The sequence below is a fragment of the Pseudopipra pipra genome, chromosome 23, assembly GCF_036250125.1.
Source record: "Pseudopipra pipra isolate bDixPip1 chromosome 23, bDixPip1.hap1, whole genome shotgun sequence".
Lineage (NCBI taxonomy): Eukaryota > Metazoa > Chordata > Aves > Passeriformes > Pipridae > Pseudopipra > Pseudopipra pipra.
The window spans coordinates 4,401,373-4,423,543 of record NC_087571.1 but is presented as its reverse complement, the minus strand read 5'-3'; the positions used below and the strand labels follow the sequence as shown (position 1 = coordinate 4,423,543).

Sequence of the window (22,171 nt, the reverse complement as noted above, 5' to 3'; positions counted from 1 at the left end):
TATGATCTGTTATATCTGAGAAAGATGAGAAACAGAAAACACTGGGGTGAGCTGAGAGGCAAATGGGAGAGCTCCTGAGGAAAGCTGTGATTTTAATTCGGGAAAGAAAAGAGGAATGGGAAGGATTCCTATTCCCTACCACAAGAACTTGATCCTATGTATCACCATGCCCTCCCCAGTCCCTAAATTCCTTGAAATTATAAGGGGCCTGCCAGAAATCCTGACAACTTTTTCAGAGCAAAACACTCCAACCAATAATGTCAAATGCCTCGCTGAGATCTGCAAGTCTCTTGCTCACCAGCTAATAAGAGATCATTAACTGCTCAGGGCAAATGGAAATGGAAACCCAGCAGGAGACAATTAAAAATGCTGGGCCAATATTCTGATTTGGTACGAAATGGTGAAGCTCTGGGGTCACAGGGGTTGTGTTTGGTCTCATAACAGTTTCATTTGTCCAGCTGGTGGTGTTAATCTGGTTCCTGATTCAGGGGAGTAATTGCTAATTGTGTGTGACATCCTGTGACCTGAGTGGGATTAAGTTCACAGTGAAAATTAAGTGTATGCTAAAGAGCTTCATGGAACAGGGGCTCAGGACAGGACAGGCTGGAGAGGCCCTGTTAGGAAAAAATAAAGGCAGGGAGAAGGATATATCATCCCCTTTAAGGATCTCTAAAAAATGCTTCCCAGGAGGGGAATGTTGGATCAAGCTTAGCAGACTTACCCCCAAACAGGAAGGAAGAAGTGCAGGAGAGATTCTTGCTGCCATTGCAAAGGGCCCTGTGGTACCTCCCAGCTGAGACAGGAGAGGAAACAAAATGCCAAATTTCTCTTCCCACTCTTCCACTCATTCCTTGTGTGCTCAACTTCCATGACCAAAGGTGTGCCTGTTCCATGGGAGACAGGTGAGCTGCAAGACTGACAGGGGCCAGTCAGGCTTCTCAGGGCTCCCTGGAGAAACCTGGATGGGATTTGTGTAAAACAGATGAAGCTGGGATGTGCAGGAGGAATGGGACAGAGCAAATGTGAGTCAGGGCTGGAGGACTGAGAGGTCACCGGTGCTGTCAGAGCTGGTGGTCGGGGTTTTGCTGGCATGAGGCTGGAATCCTGCCTTTTAACTGCTGGCTTGTGGGTTTAAAGGTTATTGTGCTGCTTGTCAAGTGTCTGATCCCAGCCCACCGTGGTCAGTGAGGTCTCACCACTGGTGTGAGGAAGATCAAGCAGGGTTAACTCTGCCTCGCTCCGTTCGAATTAGTAACGCAGTGGAAGCCAAAGGTTTGGTGGGATGACTGAACTGGGAGAGATTGTCCCTGCAGGGCCACTGGCAGCACTGAACAAACCTAGTCAGGCTTTGGGAGGAGGAGAGGATGCAGATTCCACAGCCAGGGTAAGGCAGGCAAAGGAACCCCAGGCTGGAGACTGAGCCCGTTGCCAGGAGCCGGGATGGGAAGAGGATGCTCCTGGAAGTATCCATGAGGAAAATGTAGCCTTGGTAGTAATGAGGTGCAACGGCTTAATTCCAGCAGAGTCAGGAGGTGACAGTAATTAAAAGTGAAATCTCAGTCGCACCAGTGAACACGAGAGGGAAAATGGCTGATTATTAACGGGATCAAAGGCCTGGAAACACTTGTGCTCGGGCAAGAAACACGGTTTGTGAGGCTTGATGGACAAAGAAACCTGATGAAAGGCAAACAAAGCCAAGAGGAGGAGGAGAGCTGTGTGACTCTGGACATGCCTTCAGCAGAGCCATTACAGCAGGGAACTGGGGGTGTAGCACAGCACTGGGTGGTCCCTGTGGGGTCTGAAAAGTAGGATTTGGCTGCTTGAGAAGCAGATCTAGCAAAATCTCATCTCATCTCGTGTGGATCTGCCTGTCAGAGAAGGACACACTGGTGCCCAATAATGGCTGAAGCAGCACAATCATCCTGCCTGCTGTGAGTGCAGGCACAGGGTCTCTGTTCTGCCCAGCTGCCCCATTTTAGGAGCTCCACAAACCTGATGCTCTCAGGAGCATTCCTCCTGGCCAGCAGATTGATCAGAGTCACCAACATGCCTGGATTAGAAAAAGTGAGTTACTTTAGGAAACTGAGGTTGGAAGAGAATGGGGAGGGGTAGAGACAGAGAGAGAGGGAAAGATGACAACAGTAGAAGAAATTCTGAAGAACAAGGAAGCAAAAAGGGGTTGTGAATAGGGCGCTGTCCTGCTTGCTGCAAGGAGTGGTGGGGGGCTGGATTTTCGTCTTCCTGCCTGAGTTTTTGTCCCCTTTTCCCCCCAGCTCTCCTCTGCCCTGCTCTTCGACGCCGTGTACGCCGTGGTGACGGCCGTGCAGGAGCTCAACCGCAGCCAGGAGATCGGGGTGAAGCCCCTGTCCTGCGGCTCTGCCCAGATCTGGCAGCACGGCACCAGCCTCATGAACTACCTGAGAATGGTGAGAGGGGGCTGGAGTGTGTGCTGCTGGGGCAGAGCTCGTGCTCCCCACTGCCAGCAGCAAGAGCTGTGCTGGTGGCTGGCAGTCTGTGCTATTTAGAGAGCAGATCCAAAGGCTGGTTTGTCCCTGTTGTCCCTGGCCTTGGAACAACATGAAACTCCCCGGTTTTGCTGCAGAAAAACCGAAACTCAGTGGATTTTTATTTTTTTTTTTGCTAAAGTATGAATGTTTCTAAGTGGTTTGAGCCCTGTTTTCAGTGAACTTGAGTCGATATAAGATCACGCTGTACAGTTGCTCAGAGCTCAGTAGTAAGATGTGAGCTCCCCTGTGGAGGAGTTTGGGCTCCTTTTAACCAAAAGTGTGGTTGCTGGAACCAAACAAGCCTAGTTCTGGCGGGAGGACACTCTGAAATTTCATCCTGGGGCTGGCCAATATGATTGCATGACCATGCAGAAGGAGCAGGTTTCTCAGTCTGTTTGGGGGGGGGCAACTGAGACCAGGAAATTTCAAGAGACTTTTTTTCCCCCCCAAGGGAAAGCTCAGCTGGACCTGAGCCTTTTACCACTTCGGTCCATGCCTGTGAACCTGTTTTAAAATCTCACCCTTAGTCAGAGCCAACAAAATCCTTCAGCTTCCCTTAGCTCTGGTCCTTGGAGCCCCAGTGGCTTAGCCTTGGGATGGGGGGAGGTGATGAGGGGCTGTGGAGGTGGTTTAACCCAAAGCAAAGAAACCTGGGGAGCCCTGCACTTTGTTCTTCTACTTCTGTTCCCCTCCGGACTCTGAGAGCAAGCAGGGTGGGGACACAAGGACTGCACTGGGAGGGTGGTGGGGTGAGCCACCTCGCTGGGCGCTGTAACTCAGTCTCTCTTGGACAGGTAGAATTGGAAGGTCTCACCGGCCACATCGAATTCAACAGCAAAGGCCAACGGTCCAACTACGCCCTGAAAATCCTGCAGCACACCCGGGCTGGATTCCGGCAGGTAAGAGCAGACCCAGTGCCCAGGGGCAATCGCTGTGTCCCCTGGGGGGGTGGTGGCTCAGGCTGCTGCTGGGGGGACCCAGGGGGGTTGCAGGGCCCCCCCTCTGCAAGGAGAGATGCTCAGCACAGCGTGGATCAGGGCGTGGATCACAGTGTGGATCAGGGCATGGATCAGAGCATGGGTCAGGACATGGATCAGGGCATGGATCACAGTGTGGATCAGGGTATGGATCAGGGCATGGATCACAGTGTGGATCAGGGCATGGATCAGGGCATGGATCACAGTGTGGATCAGGGCATGGATCACAGTGTGGATCAGGGCATGGATCACAGTGTGGATCAGGGCATGGATCACAGTGTGGATCGGGGCATGGATCAGGGCATGGATCACAGTGTGGATCAGGGCATGGATCACAGTGTGGATCAGGACATGGATCAGGGTGTGGATCGGGGCATGGATCAGGGTGTGGATCGGGGCATGGATCAGGGTGTGGATCGGGGCATGGATCAGGGTGTGGATCGGGGCATGGATCAGGGTGTGGATCGGGGCATGGATCAGGGTGTGGATCAGGACATGGATCACAGTGTGGATCAGGGCATGGATCAGGGTGTGGGTCACGGCGGCTCTTGCCGAGCCTGAGCTGCCAAACACAGCAGGTTCCACTTTGTCAGGAGCACATCTGGGACAATTGAGATGTGTCTTCATGCATCAGGCCCCCGAGGTGGGGATGTCAGAGCCAATCTCTGTCCTGTCACAGTAACCTGCGTGTCCAGGAGGTTATTCAGGGCGTGGAGTCTGTGCCAGGTACGAGCTCACGCTCGTGGCCCTTTTGTCCTTAAGCTCGTGGATACCTTTGCTCAAAATTGTTTGGAAAAATGGGAGAATTTCCCACGAAATGGGGGGAAAAAAAAAAAAGGGGGTACTCTGAACCTTTCCAAACAACTTCTGTGAGGGAAAGCAAAGGGAGCAACCCCGTATCAGGAGCTCCCCACCATCTCTCCCCTACTTGGTATGTGGGGGGAAGTTCAGGATCCTTCACCCCTTGGTTTGTGGTTCCCCTGTGACAGGTTTGCTTAGCTCAGCCTCTCGTTTGCTTTCTGTCTCAGTGCTCCTGGCTTCCTCCCAGTGCTGGTCTTTTCTCTCCTCGTCACCCTCTTTCTGTCCAAGGGATATTTCCTTGAGCCAAGGTTAAGGTGGGGTCACGGGTGTCAGACTGCTGAGATTACATGACACAAGCCCAAGGAATTAGGGTTTTACTGGTAAATCCACACGGCAGGAAAAAAAAAATTGAAGTCCCAGAAAAAGAGGTTTTATCTTATTTCCCTGCTGACAACTCCACTGCTGCCCTTTTCTCAGAGACTGCCACTTCTCTTAGACTTTGGCAGAGAACAAAAGCTATTGTATCTTACCCTCACCAACAGAGCTTTTTGGCATTGGGAAGTCTCCCCTGGTCTGGCAGCACTGAATTTCAGCCTTGGCAAGGATGTTACCTGCCAGTTCTTACCTGTCAAGTGACAGCTTGGCTTTGATGCTGCCTTTTGCTGTGTGAGAGGGGGGGATCAGGATGGCATTTTCCCCACAGTGAGATCTCTCGTGGCATCAATGCCCTTTTAATCCTGTCCCAAGCCCATCATCCTCTGAACAAAAGTGACAGATCCAAGCCCATCTGTGTTAATAAGGACGTGCATTCAGCTGGATTGGGGAAGGAAACGCTGCAGACCTCCCTGTGACAGCTTTGTTTTTGATGTGTTTAAATGTGGTAGGGACTTCACAGGAAAGGCACAGGTCCTCTTGGAGCAGAGCTTCTCCCAGAGCTCCATGGAGAGCTCTGACTGCAGCCTAATCTGCCCTGGGACTAAAGGCTCAGCTCTTCCCCACAAACCTGGTCTGACAGGAGAAAACCTTTCCTGACCTCTGTGAACGAGGAGCTTCGTGTTTCCAAGGTGCCCAGGAAAGCTGTGCTGGGATTAACCTTCCCAAATTTCCCATCAGGGTGCAGTGGTGATGTATCACTGCCAGTCACAGTAACAAGGTGCTGGAAGGGCAGGGCAGTCCCTTGGTGGTGGCTGTGAACCCTCTCCTGTCACAAAACCACCAGCAAAGAGCTGTTTTTTTGTAAACCTGCTCGGAATGCCTGTGGCAGCCTTTCCTCCTTCTCCTCTCCCCTTCTCAGGGCTCTTGCCTGACCAACAGCAGTGCCTGGAGGGGTGTCAGGCTTCCCTCACAGCCTGAAACAGGGCTGTGTTTAATTGGGAAGGGCATCCCCAGGGAGCTGTGGAACCTGGCAGGCTCCTGCCTGACCTCCCACCCCTCCAGGTCCCTGCAAAGGGAAGGCAGAGGCCACTCTGCTGGGCCACAGGTGGTTATTTTCTCATTGCCAGCCTGGCTTCCTGTAATAAAAAGGGCTAAATAAATCATTAGAAATAATTTAATTAAAGGAACGGGCTAAAGAACAGGCGTTCACATCCTGGAGACAGTGTTGTTCCCAAGGGTTGCATTAACTGATTTGCTCAGGCTCTTGTTTGAAACACTTCTATTCCCTCCTTAGTTTTAATCCACCTCATGCTCTCTGCCCATTCCTCTCTTCCTCTGCTTCCCTCTTTCTCTTTTCTCCTCTCTCTCCTTCCATCTATTGAAGCCACAGGGACTTCCAGCTCATCAGCTTTGACAGAGAGTTCACCAAATTTTGAAGCTGATCCAGCCAGCGAACAAATTAGAGACACTTAAGACTTTCTAACTTGCTGTTGCTTTTGGGCAAGGAGAGGCAGGGCTTTTTGACATCCAATTTTTAATACATTTATGTAACGCACCAAACGTGTCTTTTTCCTGATTTAGCTTAACTAGAGGGATTTTTTTTTTTATTTCCCACAGCCATATGAGAGCTGCTCCCCGTTCACAGGATGCTCGATAAAGCACAGGCTCATTAATGTGCTGGTGATCTATGGATCTGACAAGGGCTGAGTTTGTAAATGTCAGCTTTTTTTATTTATTTTTTTTTTTGCCTTTCTTTGCCCCTTTTGAAAAGCATTGCAGCACACCCCTGTGGGTTCAGAGGAGTGCTTGGCAGTAAACCACGAGCTGAGGTTTGGCAGCTCAGCACGAGAAGGGGCTGAAGGAGGGCTGTGATTTAGGAAGGGAAGGGGCAGAGGAGGGGCAGGGGGAGTTGTAGTGGGGCTGGAGCTGTGGGCACACTGACCCCAGCTCTGCCTGGCCCTAAGTGAGGCAGATTAGTCTCTCTTTAACTAAAGGCTCTGCTGGTGTCCTGAGACAGAGCAGTGGAGTGATGGGGCTGTTTAATTGGTATGTTGATGAGATACAGATGAGTTCCCAGTGATAGCTCTGAGACCCTCAGCAATCCCTGCTGCATCAAACCTCTTTAACTTGGAAGAGGCTAATCAGCCTCGATGGGACTTGTTCCTCCTTAGCTGTTACCCCCAGCAAGGGCTCAGGGACAGATCCTGCCAAGAGCTGAATGGCTTTTGCCCCCCAGGACCTGACAAACTCAGATATGCCACTGTCAGGCCCTGTCTGGGCTGTGCCAAGTGTCCATCGTGTCCAGAGGGGACACCTGGGGAGGAAGGGGATTGTGGGGGTTGCTGCATGACCTCAGGGAGGGTTGTGTGAGTGTCTCCATGGTTGTTCAGGCTTTAACAGCTGCTGCTTTCAGTGCCCTTTCCTAAATTCAGTGGAGGAAGCTTTTGCCTGCCTGCTGTGCTGGCATCAGCCTGGCAGTGATGTCCTTCAGGAGTGCCAACCCCCCAGCAGACCTGTCCTCTGAGGGCTTTCCCTCATTTGTTTGTTTTATTCCCTTTTTTCCCCCCCAGACACTCCTAAATTCCCTCTCCTTGGGGCACCTTGATGAGGGATGATTGCACTCTGCACTCCTCCCTTTTCCTGGGGACTCTGTGAAGGATGCAAGCTGTAGGACAGCACTTGCTAATCAGAGCCCAGAAGGTGTCTGGGTTTATTGCACTCCCCTGCCTGTTCCAAGACCTGTATTCAGGCCTGGCTTTACCTTAATTTTAAGCTGGGAATGGGGTTGGGAAGTACCTGTGGTGCCTCTGAGGCTTATGGAGAAGTCTTGCTATGTCATCTCTCCCTGCCACCAGCTGCCTAGATAACACTGAGCAGAAGATTTTATTAGAATCACAAGTTGCAGTGGTATTCCATCATCTCACACCATGAGGAGCCTCAAAGCCTCTGCATGGAGGGGCTGCAGGATGGGAGGAGCAGCCAGGACTGCCCCCCCTGCATGGTGTCAGCTGCCAGGGATTTTCTGGGGAGATGAGAAATCTTTGGGTGCCACTGATCCAAATAACACCCTTGGCAGAGCAGCTGAACTGAGGGGCCTTGCCTGCCTGTGGGGATGGAGCAGTGGCACGGGAAATGGCACTTCCTTGCTTACCCCTGCTCGAGGCTTTCTGGGCTGGCTCCCACTGAAACTGTGTGTTTGCTCCCTGCCTTAACAAGGACAGATCTTCTTTGGTCAAGAGGGAGGCACTGGGATGTGCAGAGATGATGCAGTGGGACCACACAGCCCTGAGGGCATGGAGGGGACCTTCTCCATCCAGACCTGTCACCTGTCACAGGTGGTAGAATCCCTCTCACAAAGGCATCAAGCTCCAACTTGCACCCAGGTGACTGTGTTGCTCTTGCTGCCCTCCTAGGACAGGTATGACACCGTTTCAGCTCCTCTGATCAATAGGAACACTCCTCCAGTTTTCAGGCTGTTTATTTCTGGCTGGTTTATGTCTGTTTATTTTTGTGCCAATGCCATCATTTCAGCTTCAAAAGCTGTTCTACCTCTTTGCTACGGGCCTCCTCCACCTGCTGTATTTATACAGACCAATCATATCCACCACTAAAAAACCCCCAGTCCTAAAAACTCAGAAGTCCTTGTCCAGAGCCTTAATAACAGGATGGTCTTATCCACGTCCACGTGGAGGATTTGATTGTTTTCCAGCCCATTTTGCAGATGGATATGTTTTCTGTTTTTCAGAGGCTCTTTATATGTAGATGGAGGTGATTAAAATCACCTTGACATCCATCTTGCAGGAAAGGGAGGGATGTGAGGATCCCTCTGACACGTTGCACTTTGGAAACAACGAGCGGTGTGGGGAGTCAGTTAGTGGCTCTGTCAGCCTGTGAGGGGGACAGTGGTGAGCTGAGTCCCCCCAGGATTTGGGGGGAAGGACCCTGGCACGTGGGAGAGTGTGGCTTTGGTGCTGTGTGAAAAGCAAGGTCAAACCCACAGCACTGTCAGAGGAGGAGGCAGGCAATTAGTCTCAGCGTGTGCCAGCAGGGGAGGGACAAATTGGAGAACAGCGAGGGCTGTTAAAATTAAAGTTAATCTGTCACTAATCTCTGGTTGTGAGATCCAGGAGGGGAAAAAAAATGAGGCAATGTTTGTGAGTGATGACTCTCCCTGGGAGGAAATGGCTGCAGAGGGGCTGCTCCTCAGCAATCCCAGCGAGAGGAGAGACCTCTGTGCAGGGCTGATCCATCCCAGCCCATCCATGCACACCCTGTGCAGGCCAGTTAAGGCTGTGCTTTAAGGACCCCTTCCTGTGAAATACCAGGTAAATCTCCCAGTTTGAGGCTGTTGTTCCCCAGCAGAGGTGAGTCCTGCATGGCAGTGTCACCGTGGGGCTGCGAGCATGGTGGTAAAGTCACAAGCAGCTGTCAACAGGGTGCCCAAAATCTGCACCCAGCCTGCTCCAACACACCATCCCTGTGCCTCCATCTCCTTGTTTGCCAGATGACACTGGTGACCTCCCCAGTGCCTCTCCTGTTAGTGGGGAGCCTCCAAGAGGAAGTGCTTCGCAGACATTTGCCTTCCCTGCCTGCTCCTTCTCCCCAGGGCAGTGGTCACAGTCTTACAGAGCTCAAGGAGCATTTGGACAGTGCTCTCAGGCACATGAGGGGATTCTTGAGGGTGTTCTGTGCAGGGTCAGGAGCTGGATTTGATGATCTCGTGCCTTCAGACTCAGAATATTCTGTGTGATTCTGTGACTCTGAGTGTAAGCTGTCCTGCTTGCACTTCCCACTGCTCCTTGTGCCTTGAGGTGAGGAAGCTGAATTAGGGACATCCCACACGTTGTAATAATGGCTTGTTGGTCACTTGGGCTGGATTTGCACCAACAGCTGGGGGAGGAAAGGACTTGGTCACTCCCTGCCCATCCGGAGGATCCGGTGTGTGCACAGCAGGGCTGCGGTGTCAGGTTGTGCTGGGCTCAGATCCACGAGCTGGGAGGTGACTCCAAAGCCCTGGAGCCGTCAGTCACAGCAGAGGCAGAGCACTGCCAGGAGCAGGGGCTGGGTGCACGGGGTCAATCCCAGGGCAGAGGAAATCCGTGTGTATCCCGAGCTCCCGCCCGGCCGCGGCTCCGCGTCACCTCCCACCTCCTTGGACACAACAAGATCAGTCTGTGACGGAACAGGAATCCATTTGTTCCTGCCACCCTGACAGCCGTGGCACAGCCGGAGGAGAACCTGCCTTGTGGCAGCACAAGGGAGCTGGGAATGGATTTGTTCTGGCTGTGGAAGAGCTGTGAAGGCTCCCCTGCGTGTTGGGGTCACCCGCTGCCTCTCAGGGGCACAACACCTCACTTAGAGGTGTCTGAGGACAACAGTCATGCAGGGGGCTTGGACTGATGGGGACAGAGAGGAGAAACAGGAGGGAGAAGTGGTCTCAGAGGGAGCTGGCCTCCCCCAGCCACCCCTCTATCCATGAGGGAAAGCAGAGGCTCTTTTAGCCAGAGTCTGATTTGCATGCTGGAGGTGCTGATCTCCCTGCCCAGAGCTCTGAGGGAGGGAGATTAGGCTCTTGAAGTTAAAATTAGGTTCTGTTGAATATTCCTCCCCCCTGGCTGAAGGCAGCAGGATGGTTCTGTTGCGTCACAGCTGAATCACAGCGTCCTCCCAGGCACTGGGGGACTGGTCCCTGCCATCCGTGGTGGGAATTGGGCTTTGCTGCAGTGACACTGATGCTTGGATGGGTAAATGAGAGCTGTTGGGTGTGATGAGCCCGGATCAAAGCTTGGAGGTACTTAATTGGAGTAGCTGGCATCCACTGCAGCAGCAAGAGGAGATGAGTCATGGAGCAGCACCACTGAGGACGTGCCTTCCTTCCACCATCTGCCCCCAAGGTGGAGGGCAGAGCCTCCAAAACCACGCTGGCAGGGACAAGCTGGGAGGTTTGGCTGTGTTGGGCACTGCTGGGTAAGACTGACCCACCTTGGTGGCGTTTTGGGGCCAGCACACCGGGCTGTTGGACCACCACGAGCCCCAGGGAGCTGCTGCAGGGAGGACGTGTGGGAAGGCAGGTCCTGCCCTGAGCAGGGACAGGTTTTTGGCACTGCAGAGCAGGTGGGGGGTGCACCAGAGGGTTAATGTCTCTGCTGACCTGTTGTGGGGGTGCCTTGTAAAGGTAATGGAGCGTTCACAGGCAGGCCAGCCCGATGGCTGTCACTCACCAGAGCCATATGGTGGGTTCTGTGCAGTAACTCGCCCTATAAATTCCCTTATTGTGCTGTTTATCCCTCCAGATTGGCCACTGGCACGTGTCTGAAGGACTCAACATGGACAACAGGATCTTCTCCTCCAACATATCAGACAGTCTGTTCAACACCACGCTCATTGTCACCACCATCCTGGTAAGTGAGGGGGTCACCTGCAGTTCCCACTGGCTCCCAACTCACAGGGGTGTCGATCAGCTGGAATATCCCTCCCTCTCCCTGCTCCCCTGGACCCCCAGCATGAGGCACTGCACGCTGATTTCATCCAGAGCAGGCCATCAAATCTCTAATTACGGCACTGAGGACAATTCATGACAGTGTAATTAAACTCAAGTCGATGTTTCATATGGAAATGATATTTGATGAGTTCAGAAGCAGCTGGGGAGAGGGCTGGGATGGGGAAACGTTGCCATTTTACATTCATCTCTGAATGATGGTCTTGTTTTGCGTACAGCTGGTAAGTTGGAAGGGACAATTGTCCCTTCAACCCATAAAATTATAAAAATTGGCCAAGATGGGCACAATTTTGATGAAGACTTCACATTTACAGGCACCACCTTATTCAACAGGTTTCCCCTTCTGGGTGCTGCCTGTCCAGTGATTTTTTTTTTTCAGTGCCTCTGCTCCTTCCTTAAAGACACCCAAAATCGTATTTCCTCATGTCCCACAAAGTTTGAAAGTGGGGGCAGACTGGAGAAGTGGCTCTTTGCCAAGAGAAGCTGAGTCTGTGTGTCCTGCTGTGACTCAGAGCAGTCACTGGGCTGCTCTGGGCATGTCCCAGTTGGAAGCAGCCCCCAGAGCGTGATCCCTTATCCTAAACTGGGATAAATCCACGCAGCAGAGCCCAGTGTGGAAACAGCCCTGATGGCTTTACACCCCCTGCACCCAAGCTTTCCATATCAATTCTATCCATACTGGGCTGGTGTGCCCCTTATACTGGGGTTGGATCTTTAAGGCCACTTCCAACCCAGACCATCCCACGACTCCACGAGTTCCTGCCACCCTGGCACTGCCCTCCCCGCTCCGTGCTGGCTAAGATGGGAATGACAGCTGCCCAGTTTCACTGCAGGAAAACCCTTACTTAATGCTGAAGTGGAACCACCAGGAGCTGGAGGGCAACGACCGCTACGAGGGCTTCTGCGTGGACATGCTGAAGGAGCTGGCAGAGATCCTGCGCTTCAACTACAAGATCCACCTCGTTGGGGACGGGGTTTATGGTGTCCCCGAGGCCAATGGCACGTGGACAGGGATGGTGGGCGAGCTCATTGCCCGGGTGAGTGAATTAACCCTGTTCTTTTTAACTCTGCTCTTTTTAACTCTCCTCTTTTTAACTCTCCTCTTTTTAACTCTGCCCTGCCGGGACCTGGCGAACGCAGAGCCCTGATGGGTTTTTTTTAAGTGCTCCAGGACGAGAAGGACTGAGTGTGGGGGTGTTTTAGTCCATTTGTGAGGCTTTGAGGGTGTGTTTCTCCCAGTGGCAGATGGGTTTGTTGTGGTGGCGTGACAGCAAGAGCAGGAGCAGCAGGGCCCCAAGTGGGTGCTCTCAGTGGGTGCTCACTCTGCTGGAAAAGACACCTGAACTCTGGGATCCTGAGTAAGAACTCATTACAGAGTGGATTATTTTTTCTTGGTGGAAAGATGAATGAAAGCTTGCAACAGAAAAACGCACAAGGCTTGGTATAAACTGGAAAAAAACCTCACAAAACCAGACTGTCTGGGAGGGAAGCAAGTAAGAATCACGTTTTTACCCAGAAAAGTTTTGGGAGATTCAATTCAGCTTCTTAACTCTTGAGTTTTTTGTTTGTTTGGGTTTTTTTTTTGGAGAAGAACACTTTCTGTTTGCTTGAAGCACGTGGATTGAGGTCTTTTCGCTGCTGTGCTCTGTGGTGCTGCTGCCCAGCAATAAAGCTGGGTGCTTTTTCCTGGGTTTGACCATAATTCTGTGTACACTTGTGCCCATTCAGCCTCTACCCCCCCTCCCTGCTCTTTGTTTTCCTCAGCAGCTCAAGGCAGCCCTGCCCCAGGGTTCCTGGAGCTTAAATACAGCTCACAAAATGCTCTGAGATCCTTAGTAAAATAGGCTCAGCCAAAGCTAACAGTAAGATTGATGCTGTTTAAGCCAACTTTTCCTTACTCACTTATTTCTACCCTGTCTCATCATTACCAAAGCTGCGAGAACCCAGCGACACTTTCTCAGCTGGTGGCAAATCCTCAGTGTGTTTGTGATAATCCCACCACTGTGGGAGAGGAGATCTTGAGTCACTCCATCATTTAACCTCCTGCAGAGCAGAGGAACGAGGGCCCAAATCCATCCCCTGTGGCTCCAGGCAGGGATCTGGGGCTCCTGCCACAGCTTTCCTCCCAGCTATAGGGGATGAGTGAACATCAGTGCTTTGATTTATTGGGTAGTATTTGGTTGAAGGTTGGAGTTGAGGATCTTGGAGGTCTTTTTCAACCCTTAATGGTTATGGAATCATCATCTAGAAGATGCCCAGTGGCCTCTCTCTGCTTCTTCCCCACGAGGCGAACGGGACCCGGCTGATGCTCATCCTACCTGAGGAGTTTGAGCCCAGTGCCTCAGGTCAGGTGGGACAACTCTTAAGCCTGAAAGAGGGATTTTGGGATTTGCTGAGGGTCAGAGACAGGTCATGGAACAGACTGCAGATTCTCCTGAGCCGGCTCCTGTCTCCTGGGTCGCCCTTTCCCAGCGGAGCGATGATTCCCGACGCCAGCTGAGATCCCACCTCCATCTGCTCTTTCAGCAGAGCCTTCTGCATGGCTGTTTGCAAATGCTCCAGGCTATTGGCATAGCTTTTCCCCATCTTTCTCTGCCTGTGTACGTACATGCACACACAATTACCCTCGTGCAGCATTCCTGGCAGGAGGCAGGAGGGAAGGCGCCGAGAGCAGCCAGTGATCTGGGCAGACAAAGGAAGGGAACAGCCACCAGACTTTTGGCCTACTAACCCTGGCAGTGCCTCCCCGTTAAATGGGAGCTTCTGGAGGCTTGTTTTTCTTTGGTGGTAGGTGCTTTAACTTCATCTCCTCGCGGAAACTGTTTGTTTCTTCTGCAGCTCGAGCCTTATTTAGGAGGATTTTTACTTCTGCTTCAGCAAGGCAGAGCTGGCAAAGCCTGTGAGGCTGAATCACAAGTTGGAGAAGAGAAGCAGCTTTCTCTGCTTTGTTCTTGCTGTGTCCCCGAGAGTCTTTATAGTGGTTTCAGCAAGTTTTTGATCAATCCCAGGGACTGGCACTTTGGATCAGGTCAGCCAGGGCAGAGCTGGCTGTGTGCTTGGTGTTGTGTTTGCTCAGGGCTGCTTGGGACGTGGTTTTCTGAGGGCATTGCACTGTCCAAGGGGCTCCTCTCTGTCCTTGACATCCCCCAGAGGAGTTTTCCCTTGCTTCCAGCCCCTTGTTCATCCCTTATCCCATGGGATCCAGCAGATCCTGTGTTAGGGGCACACATTCCTCTTTTGGTGGGTCTAACCCTTGGACACTCTTCTCCATCCAACCTTTAGCACAGAGAAGGCATCAGCTGCAACACAAACCTACCACAGGGATCCCAAATCTTACCCAAAACGAAAGCTCTGCACCTGCCTCTGTGCAGCACAATATTATTGTAGGCAGGTGGTTCCTCCTTTGCCCTGATCAGCCGTCAGAAAATAAGGTTTGACTCACACACACTTAATGTGCAGGACCAAAAGGTCAGAGAATTATCCAGCTCCATGCAGTGCCTTTCCTGTAATCCCCCTGTGGCACTGAATCTCCTCAGAGCAACTCTGGGCTGTATGGGAAAAGTGTTTCATTTTATTGCTTCTAAATTAACCAGCTATTGATTTATTCTTAAGAGCTGAAAATTCCATTACAGCTAATTGTGCACCATGATATGATTGAGCAGGATGCTACATAAACATAAATTTGTGCTTGACCCAAATTTTCCAGTACATATCTTATCGACCTGCTCGCAAAACAAATGGAGAGGGAAGGAGGAGGGGGATTGGGGTGGCTTGGGAAGAGCTGTAGAGACACCTCTGTCTGTGTCAGCAGCCTGACTTGTCATCAGAGCAGGAATCCTGTACTCTTTGGGATCAGCTGCTGGAGGTTTGGCTTGGGAGAAATCACTTGGAAGGACTCATAGAATCATAGAATCACAGGGTGGTTGGGTCAGAAGGAACCTTAAAGATCATCTCATTCCACCCCCTGCCATGGGCAGGGACATCCTCCCCTATCCCAGGTTGCTCCAAGCCCCCTCCAGCCTGGCCTTGGACACTTCCAGGGATGGGGCAGCCACAGCTTCTCTGGGCAACCTGTGCCAGGGCCTCCCTCCCAGGGAAGAATTTCTTCCCAATATCCCACCTAAACCCGCTCTCTGTCACTTTGAAGCTGTTCCCCCTTGTCCTCTCACTACAGTTCCTAATGAAGAGTCCTTTGAGCTCATTCTTTTGTGAAAGATGTCCCAAACTCGGAAGACACGGGGCTAATTTGCCCCTCTGAGCATGCAGGGCAGGCAGATTGAGCACCCAGCTCCTCCCTGGAGGAGCAGGGCAGTAAAGCTGCTCTCCCCCATCAGCATTCCCAGCTCTGGCACAGCCTGTGGTCTCCAGCAGTTCAGCTGACACTGCACACGTGTGCTGCCCACAGCAAACAAGCAAGGGGCAGCAGCAAATCTTCCCATCTCCTATTTTTTGGCATCAGAGCCCTGGGGGACAATTGGGCTGGAAGAATTATGTCTGGCTCCTTCCCGCTGCAGTGCAGGCTCTGGCTCACAGTCCCTGCTGGTTGTCTGCTCTTGCCTTTCTCTCCCTCTCTCCCCAGCACATCCTCGAGCTGAAATGAATTCCCTGGCATGATACAGACCAAGGAATGTATTTTCACAGCAGTGTGACAGCCTTCTCCTTGTTCCACACAGCCTGCAGTTGCTGTCCTGGCAGCTCAGTGCCTCACAGTGCCTTGGTGCTCATCTCCTTTCCTCCTCCACATGGAATTGTGTCTGTCTGGGGGATCCCTCAGCAGCACTTCCTGAATTTACCCATTGCAGGAACGCCCTGGGGTGTAGAGGGGAGCTAATGGGAGATGCTGTGGCTCGGGTTTGATTTGTTGGCAGGATTTGATGCTGCAGTTTTGATAAAAGACCTCCCCAAAAGCCTCCCTCTGACGCAGCCTGGGTACCTCTGGCTGGCTGGGTGTTTTTCCAGGAGGTGACAGTCCCCTGTCCTGCTCACCTGTGGCAGGATGGCTGGGGTGGAAGGGACTGGGGTGTGCTTTGTGCAGCCTCTAACAGCTGCCCAGGCTTCCTTCAGCACTGTTTAGTAACAAATCACCTTTGGTGATGCCAACACAGCAGATCCAGGAGTATTTCCAGGGCAGGTGTATTTGGGTGAGGCTGGTGCTGGTGTGGGAGGCATCTAAAGGTGCTTGGAATGATGAGTGGGTGACTGTGCAGGATCATTTGGGGAGTGAGATGATGTGGAATAATGCTGGACCTTTGATGTGTGTCAGTGGTTTGAGTCTGTCCTGGCTCAGTGATGATCAGAGCTCTTTTCCAAGTGAGGGGAGATGAAGTTGTCCATCTCCTGGAAGGGTCTGGCCTCAGGACCAGCAACACCCAGAACTGAAAGGACCTTAAAGCTTTGTGGTGATGGTTTTCCACCTTCCTTGCTGGTGGCCAGGTGGTGCTTTCCCTTCAACTGCTCCGAAGAGATGGCAGGAAGGGGAAAGGAGGGAGAAGATGCTTGAAAACTGGCAGAGTCCTGCTCTCCCCTCGCAGTGGGTGTTGGTGCTCAGTGAGAAAAGCTGTGTGTGGGTGGAGGGAGGGAGGGGGAGTCTGTTTGCACGCTGTCTGTGCTGGCAGGTGTGCCATGGGGGGGCTCAGGGGGTGGGGGAGCGAGGAGGGGTGTGGGGGTTGTTGTGCAAACACGACCAGGGACGGGCAGAGGGGTTTGCATCGTGCTGCTGGTGCTGCCAAAATCACCCCCAACACGGGAGCGTGGGCTGGGCTGCACTGGGCTCACTGCATTCTTTGGGTTCCCCGTTCCTGGGGCTTCACTTTGACTGGCCTCTGCCATGGGCACAGAGAACTCCTGGCACACACTTGGTCCTGCCATCCATGGATAGTCCAGGTGAAGGAGGATGGGTGAGGGCAGACCTGAGGCTGACATCTGCCCTGGTTGCTGGTCATCCCACCCTGACTGTGGCTTAAAGGGAGGGCTGCAGCCTCCAGGGTTCTCAGGCTGTCACTTTTCACAGGGCAGAATTCCTGCATGTCCTTAAAAAAAAAAACCCAAACACCGATTTGGGGTGACCCTCATTTAAAGGCCCTGCCTTTAAATGCAAGAATGTGCATCTGAGCAGACAACCTGGGTGCTGCTCAACCTGAAATAGCTGCTGTCAGGTCAGGTGGGCAGCTGGAGCAGGAGCAGCCAGCACACTGATCCCCTGGCAGAGCTGTGCCTGCCGTGCCATGGGACAGATCTGCAGATGCAGAGCTGCTCTGCCAGTGCTGCAGAGATGCAGGTGAGCAGGATGCAGCCAAACTGCCCTGCAGTGGCTGCTGCTGGTGTCAGGGTCGCATGGAATAGCAGGGAACCTCTGGAGATCCCCCTGCACGGAGCAGGGTCGCCTCCAGCCAGGTGCTCACCCTGCATCCCAACAGGTTTCCAGCGGGACAGGCGCCAGCACTGGGTCTGCAGGGGGGTAATACCTGGTGGCTGGGTGGGTCTGGAGGTTGAACAGCTATTTCACCTTTCTAGAAAGCTCTTCAGGCCCACAGAGAGCTCTCCCTGCCCTTGGCCACGCTGTCAGTGCTCTGTGGGCAGCGCTGGTGAGAAGATGCTGCCACGAGCACCCAGGGGATGGAGCTTCCAAGGTGCTGTTCCAAGGGACTCCTCCTCCTGGAAGGGATCCCAGCCCTGTCCTCCTCCTGGCTTGTTTTCCGTGAGTTTGACACAGGCACAGCCCAAAACCTCGCCCCGCTCAGACTTCCTCGCCGTGTTTTGTCTCCGCAGCCTGGCAGAGGGTGGTGAAGCGCTGCGGGGCCGGGGCAGGGCTGTTCTCCCGGCTGCTCTCCCGTGCCGTGGGAGGCTCTGGAGGGATCCTCTCCTGCTGGGCTGACGTCAAGCCCCATTCATCACCATTAGCGCCGGGCTGAGCCCTGTCAGCGCCCGCGGCGAGGAGGCGGGTGCCGCCCCTGGACTGGCAGTCCCTGCAATTTGCTTCTTAAGGCTCCTTAATTGTTGTTCCTCCGCAGGAGCCGGCTCAGCCCCCGTGTTTAACCGGTGGCAGCCAGAGCCCGTGTGCTGATGCAGGCAGAGCCCACGGGAATGCCAGGTTTGGTGCTGGTGTGGCAGCTTTTATCTCACACACCAGCCCGCCCCACCCGGGCTGCCTCTCGCCTGGTGAGAGTCTGGCCGTGCTTTAGCCGTGCTTTGTTAAAAGAAGTGTCTGTGTCTGCTCCCAAAATGCTCTGGGTCTTTTTTCTAAGCCTATTTCATGCCGACATTTATAGCTGCAACTGTACTGGGAGGACGAAAACCCCTTCTTCCCCCCATCCTTTTCCTCCTGTTCTCCCCTTTCCCCAGAGCCCAAATGTGGACAAGAGTGCAAGAAGCACAAGGCAAAATCCATTTCTTTGCTTAGCCCTTAAAATTCCAGCTCCTGCCTGTGCTCAGAGGGGGGAGGCTGGCGGGTGCTGAGGTTTGCAGAGCTCCTCTGTAGCTCAGTGAATCACAAGAAGTTTTGTGAACACGGGGAAGCAAAGTTGAAAGCATGAAATGGGTGATACTCAGGCAGAGAATTCTTTGCATGCTATTCCCAGATCAAAGCTTCTCGATGTCAGGAATCAGCTCCTAACTTGCATGACTCTGAGCCTGCAGAGAGAGAGAGAGAGAGAGAGGCTCTGACAGATAAAGCCACGAGGAGCTGGGTCTCTGCTGCACAGAAGGTGCAGCACAGAAGGATGGAGATGGAGCTGGGCACAGGTTGGAGCAGGTGCTGCACCTCTGATGTGGCAAAAGTGCTGAAATGACAAAGGTCCCTTCAAACTCAGGATATTCTGTGATTCTGCGTGTTCTCGAAGGGTCTCAAAGGTTGACAGCTGGGAGAATAATCAGAGTTTTTTGTAATTACCAAGTTCACTGATGGCATCCTGAGCTGGGTAAATCTGGGGACAGTGTTGCTCCTCTCATCACCACCTTTGTGTTGGTCCTTGGATGGGAGTGGAAATGTCCTCAGAGCTTTGGCATGAAATACCTTTGACGTGGCTTATTTACCATCCCTTTAGTGTGGGGCTTTGCTGCTAGAATTGTGTTTACTTTGGAGAGCTGGCAGAAGAAATCCATTGTCAGACTAAGCTGGATCTTCAGCAGGGGCTTTGCTGGGAGAGCTCTCCCCAGGACAATAGTACCTGCAAACCCTTTTAAGTAGAGACAAGAGAGGTTTAGGAAGCTTTAGGCTTTCCTTGTAGATAAAATTCTTCACATGCCACGTTGCACAGATGAACTGATCCCATTTTAGTAATCTGCTGGTGTTTACACAGGGCTCAACCGCTCACACACCACGTTGTGATTATTGGTGTCTTTTAAAAAGCCTGTGGGTAAATGTCTGGCTAGGCAGAAATTCTCCTTAGCTCATAATTCATCCCAGCCTGAAGCTCTTAGGAATCTGTAATAGCTGCTTGGAAACAAGTGCAAAAATCTGGCACTGAGCATGTCCAATAAAACACTCCTGCGTGGACTGTCACCTTCTCCATGACCCCCTTCACTGGGATTGAGGATCACCTTGACTTTCTTTTCCCTCTCCTCCATCCTGCTGCCTCCAGCACTGCTGCTCTTCCCTCTTACAACTCCAGCCTTTCCCAGGACCATCATCAGACCTGATGGTGCCTTGGTTTCTGCACAGACCTTGTCAAATTTAGGGCCAACAGGTGCAAACAGCTTTTCTTTCCCCCTCCCTTCTCTTCTTCCACGTGCATAATCATCTTCCTGCAAAGCAGTCAAGCAAATGGATAAGGGACTGGAGGAGGTTTCATTTTTACAGAAAGCAATTACAGACCTTAAAAGAGCTAAAGTAATAAAAATAATATTTAAAATTCAAATCCCTTATCTATATTACAAGGGTATTAACACGGGAAGGAATTATTTTTATTTTTTTCCTTCCCCCTAATCTCATTTGCTTTGCAAGTCAATCTGCAAACTTTAATGCCAGTCCTCTGAATTTTTTTTGGAGGCTGATCTGCCGTTTGGGAAGTCTGGGGTTGGCAGGTTTGTGAACTTCATGACTCAGGGGATGTGAGTAACAATTCTGCTTTTCTTTCTTACCTGTGCCACTCGCAAGGGGCAAGGAAGGGCCAGCTGTGCTCAGCAGGGGCAAGGAAGGGGGAGGTTGTATCTTCTGTAGATAAACACAACATTTATTGTTCTGATGGCCCCTGTTTTGCCAGGTTTTACACCATTAAATGAATAGAAATGGCAGTGAGGCCGAGAGCAGGGGCTGCTGTTGTGTTTGCTGTCAGCACAGTGGGGTCCCCACGGGGAGCCTGTGAGTGCAGAGAGAAAAACATCCAGGTGAGGAAAGGAAAGAGGGGGAGAATGGTCTGTAGCATCCATGAAACTCTGGAGTGTGTTTGAGCAGGGCTCGTGTGAGAGCCACCCAGGGAGAGGGATGTGCGAGCCCAGCCTGAACCAGCACCAGCAAAACATCCTCATTTCGGGATGGCCCAGAAAGGTGGGACATCCCCCCTCCAGGGGCAGATGTCCTGTGTGTGGCCCCAGGTGTGGCTTTGCTACTTTCTCAGGCTCAGGGCCCTGACCTTCTCTGTTCTCTCTCTCCAGAAGGCTGACCTGGCTGTGGCGGGGCTGACGATCACGGCCGAGAGGGAGAAGGTGATTGATTTCTCCAAGCCCTTCATGACTCTGGGAATTAGCATTCTCTACAGAGTTCATATGGTAAGAGACTTACTTTGTAACCATTTATGTCCCTCTGTTATTTGCATGCAAACGTGCCTGGTTGTAGAAGAAAAATGAACGACTCATAAAAATATTTGGGTTTCATATTTGGGTTTCATATTTAAACGGAAATTGGCTCGACCTTCATTTCCTTCTTTGTGTGTCAGTTTGGTGGATTTGATTCCTGCTCAAAACCCCTGCCCTTTGGCTCCTCTTCCCCATCCTCCCTGGGCACAAGATGCTTTTTTTTGGGTCACAGGGTGGCTTTATTTTGGCTTTGAGCCTGCTGGGTGAGGTGTGCTGAGCGCCCTTAACGCTGCACTGGAGTTTTAAAATCATGGAATCACAAACTGGTTTGGGTTGGAAGGACCTTAAAAACCACCCAGTTCCATGCCCTACCACGGGCAGAGACACCTTCCACTAGCCCAGGTTGCTCCAAGCCCCGTCCAACCTGGCCTTGGACACTTCCAGGGATGGGGCAAACATTTTCTCTGGAACAAAAGCAGTTTTTTCAGCATCTCTCTCTGGTTGCCTCTCCACTGCATTCAGTGATGTTCAGCAGCTCCAGCAGCAGCAGCAGTGGTGTGGTTTTCCACTGTCCCAAAAAGCAGGTCAGGCATCACATTTAGCAAGTTTGGAGCAAAACAGGTGGGAATGTGCCCAGGGGGTTTATGTCTGCGAGCATGTTGTGTCATGGCTTTGCTCAGACAACACTTGTCTTAAATTCCCATAGATTACCTCTTATTTGCATCCTCCACTGCTTTATCTTCTCCCTGAAGCTCAGGAGAGGACAGATTTTCCCCTGCTACTCCCATATGGGAGCCCCCAGTTTCCCCAGTGTCCCAGGCTCTGGCAGCCAGGCCCTGTGCAACAGGATGTCTTGTAATTCCCAATCTGCATTTTGGAAATGTTTGTGCTTTGCACAGTGTCGAGTGTGATGCAAATGACAGTGGCTTGGTCTCTGTCAGCTCAACAATAGCAGCCAAAAGGATAAAACCACTCAAGCTGCCTCTCCCAGCCCCCTCTCCACCCGGGATGCAGCGCTGGGGAGGAACAGAAGCAAATTCATGCATCTATCTCTTGTGCTGAGTGGCTCCTGCCAAGAGCAAACAAGTAATTAAAATCTAGTTAAAATTCTGTTTCCTCTGGTACAGTGCAGAATTTAGGATCGATGACTTAACTGATCAAACAAAAAATAAAAAAAGGGACTGACTCTTCAAGCTCCTGGAAATCAGATGTCATTGTCCCCTCCTCACTGCAGTTGCTTGGTCACACCAGCAGCTTCCCTGTGGATCTGGGAGGTGTTT

The 22,171-nt window shown here is 52.0% G+C and overlaps 1 protein-coding gene across 1 annotated transcript in view; it reads left to right on the top strand.

Annotated features, from left to right (window-relative positions):
* The window catches only part of GRIK4 (glutamate ionotropic receptor kainate type subunit 4), a 183,795-nt gene that overhangs the window by 143,470 nt on the left and 18,154 nt on the right, over positions 1-22,171 (top strand). Inside the window, 5 exon segments of the mRNA XM_064634466.1 lie at positions 2,274-2,426; positions 3,302-3,406; positions 10,954-11,061; positions 11,993-12,196; positions 20,751-20,864. Coding sequence (XP_064490536.1) covers positions 2,274-2,426; positions 3,302-3,406; positions 10,954-11,061; positions 11,993-12,196; positions 20,751-20,864 — 684 coding nt within the window.